Below are 12,545 nucleotides of genomic sequence, written 5' to 3'. Positions count from 1 at the left end.
CAATTCAACACTCGCTGTCATCGTATTTTTTTATAACAGATGACAAGTATTGGGAGATAATGTAAAAATTAAACAATCATTCAACACCAAAGTGTCCAATATTTTAAGGTTTACTCGAGGGGTAAGGCAAAAGGGATTTTCTTTTTGAAACATCCTGTTACAAAAACCTTGTTATGATGATCTCATGCTGAGTGTATTTCAAGTGTTTCTCCTCTTGTTGGGTGTGAAGAGTTGCGTTGTTTAAAACACTTCAACGTACGCCCCAAAAGGCATAGTTTGTCTTCAAAGTGACTGAAAGAACAAAAGCAAGAGGATACGATGATGATGTTGTTGGCGTCAATAGGACGGGTTAAGGTCATAAAACACACCGTGAAAACAGATGGGAGTGATCAATTCAATTTAAGAAACTCAGGTTGTCATCCTCAGCTGTCACTTACCATGTCTGAGGACAGTTAGACATAAACTCAACGTATCCATTTTTCTTCAGTCAGTACACATTCAATAGGTCTAGATTTCCCTCTGTTGGACGTTTGGCCGCAGCACAGGTGATGAGCTTTGTAAAGAAGGGTCCTACCATAACTCTTAATGCACCACTCAAAAGTATGCAGCAAATGTAAAACATGAGTATTATGTTATGAGGAGCTGACTGCAATATTTTGTAATTGGTGTGTGTGTGTGTGTGTGTGTGTGTGTGTGTGTGTGTGTGTGTGTGTGTGTGTGTGTGTGTGTGTGTGTGTGTGTGTGTGTGTGTGTGTGTGTGTGTGTGTGTGTGTCGACTTATGTGTATGTGTGTGTGGGGGTGAGTTAGCAATTTTTTGTGTGTGTGTGTGTGTGTATAAATGTGTATGTGCATGTGTGGGTGAACATGAGTGTGTGTGTGTGTGTGTATGTGTATGTGCCTGTGTATGTGTGTGTGTGTGTGTGTGTGTGTGTGTGTGTGTGTGTGTGTGTGTGTGTGTGTGTGTGTGTGTGTGTGTGTGTGTGTGTGTGTGTGTGTGTGTGTGTGTGTGTGTGGGTGCATGCATGCATGTGTGAGGGTAAAACGATCAAATTAACTAAATTCAACTCAAGCTCAATCACTATTGCTAAGCCTCAAGGTCGATCTAGTTTTATCTGTGTCCCGATAGCGTCCGGTTGTCTACGATTCGCCAACGTTTCCCAAAGAAATTGAGGAAATATCGCAAGTGTTTTATTCCCGGACATCTAAGCCAAACTAAGGTCGGGAAGCATGCGTGTATTCCATCGGGCTTACATTACTCAGTCCAAGGATGACGGCTGCGACATGTCGATGCTGACCAACACAGTCTGGCCACTTGGAGCTGATTTTAATCACCGCCCTACTCTGTGTAATATACAGCCACTCTGATGTTGGCTGACACATCGTTTATATTCTGCCTTTGGCATTGGATGAGGACCTGGAAGCAATCATTCCCCCGCCGCTTCTCTAAACGCTCCTCCTCGCCACGCTGGGGGTGAATATAATAACACCGAATGCAGTTTGTTTCTCTTTGTTTGCCAGACATTATACTAGGCTAACAGTAAAGTGATACAGGGTTTTAGGATTTCAAACAAACCGCCCTCGTAACACAATAAGCTAATGCCACGATTCCAAATCCTTGGAGTAAACAAGCCATAAAACCCACAACATATTTTTATGAGTGCTGAACTGTTGGAAACAACACCTCCAGGCACTTATCCTGAGTACTCAAAACAGTCTGAGGAGGAGGTCTGGAGGAGGTATACATAGATGTAGAGTTGCATTTTTTCTATAACTTGAAAGAATAAACTTTCTTCTATCCCTGAGTTATAATAATTTTTGTATAACATATATTTTCCACAGCAACAGCCAGCCACAAGGGGAATATATAAAGGAAATGTATAGCAGTGATAGTGCTCTGTTGTAACAATAGTCCAGTGGTGATAAGTAATCATGAGTTAAAGAACTAACATAGCTCTCCTGGGAGCGACCTCCGATAGTCGCGGCTCCCAAATCGCCCGATCTTATCCTCTATCCCAGAACACAGTAAGCTAGAGCAGCCTTTCTCAAACTTTTTTCAGCCAGGGCACCTTTCAAAAGTGCATAAAATCTCAAGGCACCCCAGTGTAAAATATGATTAAAAACGACACTGCATAGCCTAAACGTAAATGCAAATGTCCTGTTTATTTAGACAGGACAGTAATGAACAGAGCATAATACAACTGTAAATATTAATAATAATAACAACTTCATAGCAACTTTATAGCACCTTTAAAAACACAGGTTTACAAAGTGCTTCACAAAACAATAAATCAGAGACACAAATGCCATAAAACCATAAGAGGTGGACCGCCCAAGCTATACAGCAACACAGCCAATACAAGAACCCAACAAATTGAGACCAGGAGACCTCAAATGAAGTGCAGAGATAGCAGGAATGTTTTTCCATCATAGTGCTTGTTTTCGTTGTATGTTCTCTTTTTAGCCTTATCTACCTTTGCGACCTTTGGTGCAGACTCAGAGCTGGTGGACGAAGGCTCGCATGAAGTAGTAGGCTGAGGCTCCATTTCACAGTCAATCATGTCTGGTTCTTGTGGGGCTTTTCTTTTTAAAAAACTATCCATGATGCTTGTTCCTTGCTCTTTGTGAAATGTATTTTCGCGGTTAAATTATAAAACAATGTGCTGTGTGCTGCGCTGTCACGCTGACACCGGTGGGGACGTCACGTGAGACAGATTTTTATGGTTAATTTTATATATTTGTTTAACTAAAATGACTTTACAATTGTATTAATCCATTCATATGTAAATAAGAATGTATTTATGCATTCAATATATTCATATATGTCATATATGAAATGTCAGATTTTTTATTTTTTATTTTTTTAATTAAATGTCAGAATACGTAATTTTTTGGCGGCACCCCTGACACAGTCACGGCCCGGGGCACCCCAGGGTGCCGCGGCACCCACTTTGAGAAAGGCTGAGCTAGAGAAGCTGCTTAGTGCCTCCGCCGAAGCAGCTTAGGTCAGAGTATATTTCAGAGTATTCTACACATCAAGTAAATACGGTATTACAACTCCGTCATTAGACATACACCGAAAAGCAAGTCTGGAGGTTGTGATTGGCCCAGGACAGTCGATGAGTCTTTAATAAATCTAAAGCAGCTGTCTCATCTCCAGACTGATCCTTTTCCTTCTGCTTGACCACTAGCTACTTCCAACTCGTCTCCTTGGAGGTACCAGGAACTAGCAACCGAACGTAGGGAATGGTTTTGGAACGCGCCCGCAGTCTGCCGTCAGCACTCTGGCGTCGTCGTTGGTGTACAATCAACACAATCAACGCCATCCATTGTTACTGATTGTTTGCATAAAGGCTGTAGAGAGCCGAGGTTGGAGGTCCGTCTCCTGACAGTTCTGATTGGTCCAATGAGCTGTCTGGCTTCAATCTGGCTCAGCCCACCTCCACCCATGACAGAGGTCTGCCACCTGGTGCCTACAACGAATGTGCCTCCCTCGCACTGTAGTTGGACAGGCTGTTGAGGAGAGACCAACGGAAGGACTCGTCTGAGGACTCGGGGATCAGGAACTCCATCAACAGGTCACAGACACAGTACACCAAGTGTCTGCACAATGAAAACATAGATGGGCCAGAATCAGAGGGGGTTTCACACACCTCATAATCCATAATCACATATAAATAACAATATCATATTCATGAATGGGTCAGGATGCTCTAGCTCTAGTTATAAGGGACTGTTTGACTCCAAGATAACCAATGACTGCACTCTGAAGCAGTGATTCTCAACGGTTGTGTTTGAAGCCATAGCTGGTTCGTGATGGCTTTCCTAGTGAGTCGCAGAGCATATGCCAAAACTTAATCTTTAGAATGAAACCCATGAATGAACTAATGTTTTAAAATGTAATTATGTTTCAATGGCTTAATATTTAATTGAGTTTAGCCCGAATTGTTGTGCTTTTTGTTCGTTCCATGTTTGTAACAGTACGGTACATAAAGACATTGCTGATAACTGCAATATTGATTAACCAATGACACATGTGGGTCCTGACGCTAGACTGGTAGAGAACCAGTGTTCTCGATAACTGCAGGCATAACACTCCCTAACCGGCTCCTTAATGACAGCTATAAAATTCACTGTAGACCGCTTTGGATAAAAGTGCCTTAAGAGACGATAGTCCTATACTTGGTGAAAGGACATCAGTGTTCCTCACTTGTTGATCTGATGGTCCTGGAGAGATTCCAGCATGGTCTCCAAGCTCAGTCTGTACTTCTCGTTTCCCAGCATGTCTCTGATGATCTCTGTTCACCACACACACACACACACACACACACACACACACACACACACACACACACACACACACACACACACACACACACACACACACACACACACACACACACACACACACACACACACACACATAGTAACAGAGGTTTAGACATATTCAAACATATATATTTGGAAATCAGTTCACTCCATAAGAAATGTTATTCCTAGATGCGTGTTATAACAATCAATGAGCCTGATTCAAAATTGAAGAACAAACCATGAATCAAATGCCAAATGATTAATGTATAATGTATCATAGAATAATAAGCACATGAGTTTAACAGAATACAAATATATTTCCAGGTAAATTCGCCTATAATAATAGTCCAATAAATAAAAACGAAAAAAGCAGCCAATTAAAAACGACCTGTTTGACTTTGACGCGTCGGCACAGACACACACACACGCGCACGCGCACGAGCACGCGCACACACACACACACACACACACACACACACACACACACACACACACACACACACACACACACACACACACACACACACACACACACACACACACACACACACACACACACACACACACACACACACACACCCGGGAGCAGCTGAACGAGGCATTCCAGACACTGCTGTTTGGTGTGGAGCCTCTGGGAAGCGCTGCGCTCGGGCCGCGGCTGGGCCGGCAGCGTGCCGCCAGGCCACACGGCCTCCTGCAGCACCTGTAGGTAGAGCACCCAGCAGGGGGCGCTGGTTAGGCGCGCCACGGCCACATCCAGCCACCTATCATCCGCAAGGGGAAGAGGAAAGTACATACATTAGAGGATTAATCTATGTCTACAAAAGGATATATTCTTGTGTTTCTAGATGTGTTATTAGAGTAGTACACATACATATACTTCATTCTCTTAACATTCTGTAAATTGTTATAAATGTAATGAATGAATTAGGCTAACTGATAGCGATATGTATACCAGGCTTATTCTTTGTTACACGTGTACAATATGCCACCCTTTGTGACAACGGCTGGGAGAACTCATTTGGTAACTTTCAATCAGTTGTTCATTCTAGACCTCAGAATATCAGCTTTTCCTTGTTGGATTTCAATCCACTGCCCCTTGCTTTCAGGTGGAAACTAAAAACCATTACTGAAAGACAGAAACCGAGCAGATGCCAATACGATGCTGAACAGAAGCTAGCATGTGAAAACCTAGATGCATCGGCTGTATCTGTTCTCCCCGCTGCCAGACCAAATCGGCCCAGTTAGCCGTGCCTAGAAGGCCGGTTCCTCTTCAACCTAGTGTTTTAGGATGTACTACTCCTTTTAAGTTTAAACGATCTGCAGCCTATTGTTTCAACTTATATTGAAGAACTTAAAACGTGGTGAGTAGCCTACTTGATCAATTGTTGTGAGTACACTCGTATTATGCATAGATATATAATTTTCATATTTTCTTTTTAACGTGTCTGACTGCTGTAGTGTTTTCCGTACCCCTCACTAATTTAATCTGAGAACACCAGAGAAGGTCAATGTCGATTCAAAGTCAGAAATGTTCATGAACGCCAGTTTAAAATTACTTTAAAAAAAAAACACAGGGTATAATAATCGGTTCTGGTGTTAAAAGATTTGCAATTCTTGGCAACTGCGGTCAAATGTGTCAGAAAGTCAGAAAAAAACGGAGTATGAAAAGTTTTTCATTTTAAGCACGTTTTTGTTAATTGCGCAACAGTGACACCTGGCGGACTTCCAAGGCTCTATTTTTCACTGCGTCGCACAGTCGGATATTAAACTACAATTACGCAATACGTAAAATTCTAATTACTCAAGCATGTAAATGAACAATGATCTTTTTATTTCAGAGAACTTAAATTAAGAAGTACCAGACCTCTCGATGAAAGTGCCGAACAGCAGGCGTATGGCCTTCTGGACGTTCTCTGTGCACAGCCAGCTCCAGTTGTCCTCCATCAGCAGACACATGATGTTCAGCACCACATCCGCCACCGCAGTGTCTGATATGCACACACACACACACACACACACACACACACACACACACACACACACACACACACACACACACACACACACACACACACACACACACACACACACAAACACACACACACACACCCACACACAGCACCCACACATTTGCTTTAGAAAACAGAACATAGAGAAGACATATAGTGTATCAAGAACACTAGATAACAGTGCTCAATAAGTTTTAAATAAGGATCAGACGATGATCAACCTGTTCCGCGGGGCTTCACTGAGGTCCGGCGGACGCTGAGGTCCTCTGTGCTCCTGCTCCTGGGACGCCTGCTCGCTCTGGTCTCTCTGGGCGTACACACCAGTCTCTCCTGCTCCTGGGTGAAGCGCTCGAGCCCGGCCAGGGACAGACCGTTCAGGACCTGCCTCGGACGGGAGACCAGAGAGGACAACAGCAGCGGGGTTGAATGCACAACAATTATCCTCTCAGAGCCCAACTCCCAATCAGTAATTGAAAGAACTCCTGTACTCTTTTAAAATTCTCTCTCTCTCTCTCTCTCTCTCTCTCTCTCTCTCTCTCTCTCTCTCTCTCTCTCTCTCTCTCTCTCTCTCTCTCTCTCTCTCTATCTCTCTCTCTACCAGTCTTAACCCTCTCTCTCTTTAAAATTCTCTCTCTCTCTCTCTCTCTCTCTCTCTCTCTCTCTCTCTCTCTCTCTCTCTCTCTCTCTCTCTCTCTCTCTCTACCAGTCTTAACCCTCTCTCTCTCTCTCTCTCTCTCTCTCTCTCTCTCTCTCTCTCTCTCTATGATGCACAAGGCACCCCTCAGCACTGTGTCAAAAGCAGTCAGACAGTGAACACGATTGTGGCTTTTCTCACAGCATGAAGTTCAAATCACAAATGAAAAAATCCCAAGGTAGATTAGTTTGTAAACTCACAGTGCAGCCTTCACTGAAGCAGTAGGACACTTTAGGTTCCAACTCAGGGATGTTGAGAGTAGGGGAGATTTTACTGGGGAAGCGAAACCTCCTGATACATCACAACATACAGATAAACAAACATGTAAACAAACGGATAAACCAACAAGGCCGATAGAGAAACAGTTAGACAGACGTAAAAATAAATGAGCCTTGGCTTTAGTGTATCTCCAACCAAATTGGGTCTGAAAACACAGAAATTCATGCAGCATTTACATGTACATTGTTGATGCCAATAACACAAACACTGATTTCCAACACTCAACTGTAAACTGTATTTTCTGTTGTCCACCGTCCTTCCGTCCGCGTCCCCCTCCAGGTCCTCGGTGGGGCTGGGGGGCTCGCCGCGGGGGAACGCCGTCTTCAGCGTGTCCAGAGCGTTCACCACCATCTCCGGGGGCAGGTGGAGAAGAGGGAGGTTTTTTATGATAATTGTAGAACACGTATGGTTTGTGATTAAGTCCAATGTGCGGCAGCCTCTGATCGACATCTTGTCTGACGGTCTGTCTTTAGCGCTACAAAAAGGTTTCCATGCTACCCGCTCAAAGGTAGCATTCAAAGATGTGATAGAATTAATTGAAAGACAAATTGAAGACATTGCAAATAATCTATTTAAAGAATAGGTTATACATACTAAATAATTAATGTAAAATCATTATTATTTACATATTCTTTATTTATTATATCATTATTATTATAGTTTTGTTAATGAATGAGTTATTTTAGTTCAGCAGTTAACGTACTAATTACTACTTCTAACACAACTACGGGTGCTGCTACATTTCCATCCATTAGCCTTCCCTCTCACCTTATCGATTCTAGATTTAGCCAAGGGTCTTTTGTCAAAGGACCCACCACAGTCTGTGTGGAGAGCCAGGAACTCCCGCATGTCCTCGCTGTTGGCCGTCTCAGGGATGCTGCAGAGTTGCTATAGGGGGAAGAGCCCAACTCAGGATACATGACACGTCCACACAGGAAGTAAGACATGCATGATTATTAAATTCTCCCTCACTTTGAGGAATGTATCCAGCTGGCCTTTGCGACTCTCTGCCTTGTCGAGGTCAGCGTTGCCGAACGGGAGGTCCGGGAACAGTTTCTTAGGGCCTTTGATATCTTAAATGAAGATTAAAACGAAAAAGAACACTGACACATCCAGTAATGTAGTTATTACACTAGGCCCTGAGGCAGAGTATCTGTTCTTTTGATCAAACTACGGTGTATGGTCTTTTAAAGACTCTATGTTTCGTGTACTTTATACAAAACTATGGAGCATTGTTTTAAAGGCTTTGCTTTAGATGAGTATTGTTTGCACCACTTTAAAGTTTGTCTGTTCTTTATATGAAACTATGGAGTAATGTTTGTAACACTATTAAGTTTGTCAATTCTTTATATGAAACTATGGAGTATTGTTTTTAACACCCTTCATTTGTCTATTCTTTGTATGACACTATGGAGTATTGTTTAAACACCCTTAGTGCATCTAAACTCTGTTTAGAACTATGGAGATTAGCTTTTAGAGGCTCTTAAGCTAATGTACTTTTGATGAACTTCTTGAGTTCCGGCCTCTCTTCCAGACGGGTTTGTAAGTTGAGGAACTCGCTGTAACGGCGGTTGACCGTGTGTGAGGTGGTGTGCGGGGTCGCGGGCTGCAAAAGACTCAGGCACTCAGAGTCCACCACGGCCTCGTACTGTCGGACAGAGGGAGCAGTCAGAGAAAAACACTCATCACCAGGACGTGAATCAGCACGTATCTGAACGTGGGCTATGGCTATGGAGACGAGGCTCGTACCTTCACGATGTAGAGCGTGTAGGGGTGGCTGCTGTTGCCTCGTTGCTCTTTGGCTGTGCTGGTGCCGGTGATTTGTACATTCTGGATGCTAATGTGTGTTACGTTGCTGCGGTTGGGCACCTCAAAGGTGTAGTGGATCTGGGGCAGACCCAATCCTCTCGAGGGAGAGACGGGAGGTGGTTCTTGACCAATCCCCGCTGGCCAATGAGAGACCTCCGACACCCCCATCGGCTTGGGCCCCAGGCTCCGCAGGGGCGGGAAGCAGCCGGGGGCCTCCTCGTCCTTGAGGGCCATCGCATTGCAGAAATTGGTGGGAGGAGCGCAGTCGCAGAATCCCTCCTCCTCGTCCTCTGACTCGCTCTGCGTCAGCCACTCCGCCGAGAACACTTTGGACTCTGACGATCGGTCGGACTCGGCGTAGAGGCGATTGGCGCGCGAGGGCGAGAGACCCGCGCGGCAGACCTCCGCGTTCTCGGCGCTCGTCAGGCCGACAGCGCTGCCCGGCGACAGATCTCGGCGGCGGGCGGGGCTGTCGGAGGCCTCGGGGTCATCCATGTCGGAGAGGCTGAAGGAGGGGCCGCTTCGGTCCGAGGAGAGCGAGCAGCAGGTGGCCCAGGACTCGTGCTGCCCCGGCCTCCTGTAGAGACCGTCCACCGCCTCGCCGTCCGGCTGGGGCTCCCTGGACTTGGTGAAGACGTCCACGATGGTCTGGTAGAGCCAGTCGGGGTCGGACATGCGGCCGATGACCGACAGCAGCACGTTGCAGGTGATGAGCTCCGACACCATGTACCCCCCCGTGGGGGACTCCATGTGGGGGTAGGGCACCAGCACGTGCAGCGCCACGTTGACCAGCGCGCGGGAGTAGCTGGCCTCGGCCGCCGCGCTCCGCAGGCTGGGGTGAGGCGCGCGGTTGGCCTGGCTGTACAGCCGCCACAGGCTCCCCGGCTCCCCGGCTCCCTCCCCTGCCTCCGCCTGCGTCTTCCTGGCCGCCATGTAGCTCTGCAGGTGGCCGCCGCACAGCTCCAGCAGCCTCTGCACCAGCGCCTTGCGGTCCAGCCGCCGGGCGCGCTCCTTCAGCTCCGTCACCGACTCCAGCATGGTGGCGCGCACCTGCCGCTCAAACTCCCCGTCCAGTGAGTCGGGCAGCAGGGTGCGGTACCAGGACGACACAAAGTCCCGCACCGCCTTGTGCACGGCGCCGTGGATCTCGTGGTCGAGCCGGTGCTCGTCCTCCGCCGAGGGCAGCGGCGGCGGCTGGGACTTGCCCAGGGGCAGGAAGTGCTCCAGGTGCAGGAGGCTGTTGGCGTCAAGGGCAGCCCGGGATCCCAGCCAGCCCCCCAGGACCACCAGCAGGCTGGTGAAGACGCAGAGCAGCCAGACGTTGACCAGCAGGTGGAAGAGGACCAGCCAGGCCACCAGAGCCGCCAGCAGCAGCAGCTTCCTCTGGCACAGCGACTCCGACAGCACCCAGGTGCCCGGGCGTTTGGGCGGAGCCATTGGTCCGATGGAATGGAACTTTAACAACACAAGCCGTCATGGTTCAAATCCAAGTCATATCAGGCATTTGTTATTGTGGTTATGTTGTAATTACATTTTCTATATTCAGTTTTTGTCGTTTACTGCCTTTCAAGGTAAGTCATTGTTGGTCACAATCTCCTCAAATAACAAACGACAATCTGGTTGCTTGGTAGCTATCCAGATCCACCATTAGATAGCTAGTGTCCTGACTATAGCCAACCCAGTAGGTGCAGCAGCTCTCACACACACACATAGACACACACACAAGGAGGAGGGCATACTATTTGATCATAAATAATAAACCATACCTGTAGATGTACAGAAGCACTCAAACTGGAAGATACAGGAAAAACATAGCGCTAGAGGAAGCCACTCCTAGACAGAGTAGCTCTTCCTAATCCTGTAACATAGATTAACACACTAATCTACTGGGTTAACACCAGACATGTCTCACATGTCCACAAAAGGGGAGGGTCTGCCCTCCAAGCAAAGGCCATTTAGAAATATAACACTGCTATTACTATTACTATTAGTACTATAAGGCTACTACTACTACTACTGCTACAACTGGGGGTCTCTCAGTTGCTCTCTATTTCTCATTTCTGGTCTTGCTCAAATTCTAATTGAAATTGAAATTATTGGCGGGAACGTTTTTTTTTGTGTAAATGTGCAAATGGCATATAAATATAAATAATGTAATTGGGGTGGAAACTTATTCAAGCTACTTCCATTTTACTTATAATTTACTTATAATAAATATTGGTACTTTGAAAAGAGTTGTCTGTTGGCAATTTGCCCTTCATCCAAAGCTGAAAACCAGTCACTAATGAAAACCATTCTTCTGATTCCCATGCCTCAAACAGGCCCCCGAGTGCCTCGATGTGACGTTAACAATGTACAGACTCAGGATCGCTGAGCTTTTCATCCTCTGGAGGGGGGAAGGCCACAGTTCACTATACACAGGTCTCCGGGCATTGTAACAGGTGATGGGCAAACAACCAGGGGGCAGAAAGCATTGACAAGGGATGGAACGGCATAGAGACGGCAAGATGGCAAGGATACGTTGTGGTGTGTTATCTGGGTTAATCACAAAAGTGAGGGATAGAACCTTTTTTTTATATTGTCTCACTCACTTAAATAAACACAGAATACAGTTGGATCCAAGATTGGAGTTGTAATCGAATGATTTGTATGCACATAGGTTTTATTGAGATACAGCAGGAATTCAGATATTTGAAGGCTATCATATGTTATGTTGGCCATTTGGACGTAGCGATCCATTCCTTTTCAGAAATAACAGGGATCCAGTTTCCCCATTAGTGAGATTTCATTTCGTTTCTCTAATCTGCGTGGGAGTCCATCGATATAAGTGACGATGCCTGCCAGATCTTGCCACATCCCCAGCCCGCATTAGGATTATTTTAGTACAATTTTAAGATTTTCTAATCAATATAACAAAAGGAGGTTTGATGTCCTTTCATCTCATTTTGCCTGAATATGGAGGGGATGGGACCAAAATAGGGGGGGGAGGGTTGCACTTTACATCTACACTTTAAAGTGTAAACCTCTGCTTCGGCTTGCATTCATACACTATGAGATAAAGGTAAAAGTAATGTTGGGCTTAGAGTTCCAATAAGGAGGGGTCCGTGTTCTCCCCAACCACAACAACTTTCCAATATTTTTTAAGTTGTTGTGTATGAGTGTTATAATTAGGCCTATATTTAATTAATAATAATAATACTGGGTTAGGGTTAGTATCTTTCCCAACATGGTTAGGTTTAGGAATTAGGGAAGAGACGGGTAGACGGTGCTGAAGTAGCACGAACTAAACCCCTTGAGGGTGATGCAGTACACCGATGCGGGCAGAGGGCTCCTTCCATAAACCCAGGGTTGTGTACATTGTACAGTATCCCTTCCATGTATAGTGTGTGTGTGTGTGTGTGTGTGTGTGTGTGTGTGTGTGTGTGTGTGTGTGTGTGTGTGT

The 12,545-nt window shown here is 45.7% G+C and overlaps 1 protein-coding gene across 1 annotated transcript; it reads right to left on the bottom strand.

Moving 5' to 3' along the window:
• Positions 1–2,042: 2,042 nt before the first annotated feature.
• On the bottom strand, positions 2,043–10,540 carry snx19a (sorting nexin 19a). Its single transcript, XM_056594766.1, has 11 exons — positions 9,044–10,540; positions 8,792–8,942; positions 8,267–8,367; positions 8,063–8,182; positions 7,521–7,645; positions 7,216–7,306; positions 6,543–6,702; positions 6,177–6,300; positions 4,889–5,073; positions 4,209–4,296; positions 2,043–3,601 (listed from the first exon to the last, which is right to left on the bottom strand). The coding sequence occupies exons 1-11, from the start codon at positions 10,538–10,540 to the stop codon at positions 3,472–3,474; spliced, it is 2,772 nt and encodes a 923-aa protein (XP_056450741.1). The 3' UTR covers positions 2,043–3,471.
• Between the last annotated feature and the right edge of the window lie 2,005 nt (positions 10,541–12,545).

This window comes from Gadus chalcogrammus, chromosome 7 (assembly GCF_026213295.1).
Source record: "Gadus chalcogrammus isolate NIFS_2021 chromosome 7, NIFS_Gcha_1.0, whole genome shotgun sequence".
In the NCBI taxonomy this organism is placed as follows: Eukaryota; Metazoa; Chordata; class Actinopteri; order Gadiformes; family Gadidae; genus Gadus; species Gadus chalcogrammus.
The sequence above is the reverse complement of the archived record's forward strand: the minus strand, read 5'-3'. Positions and strand labels throughout refer to the sequence as shown.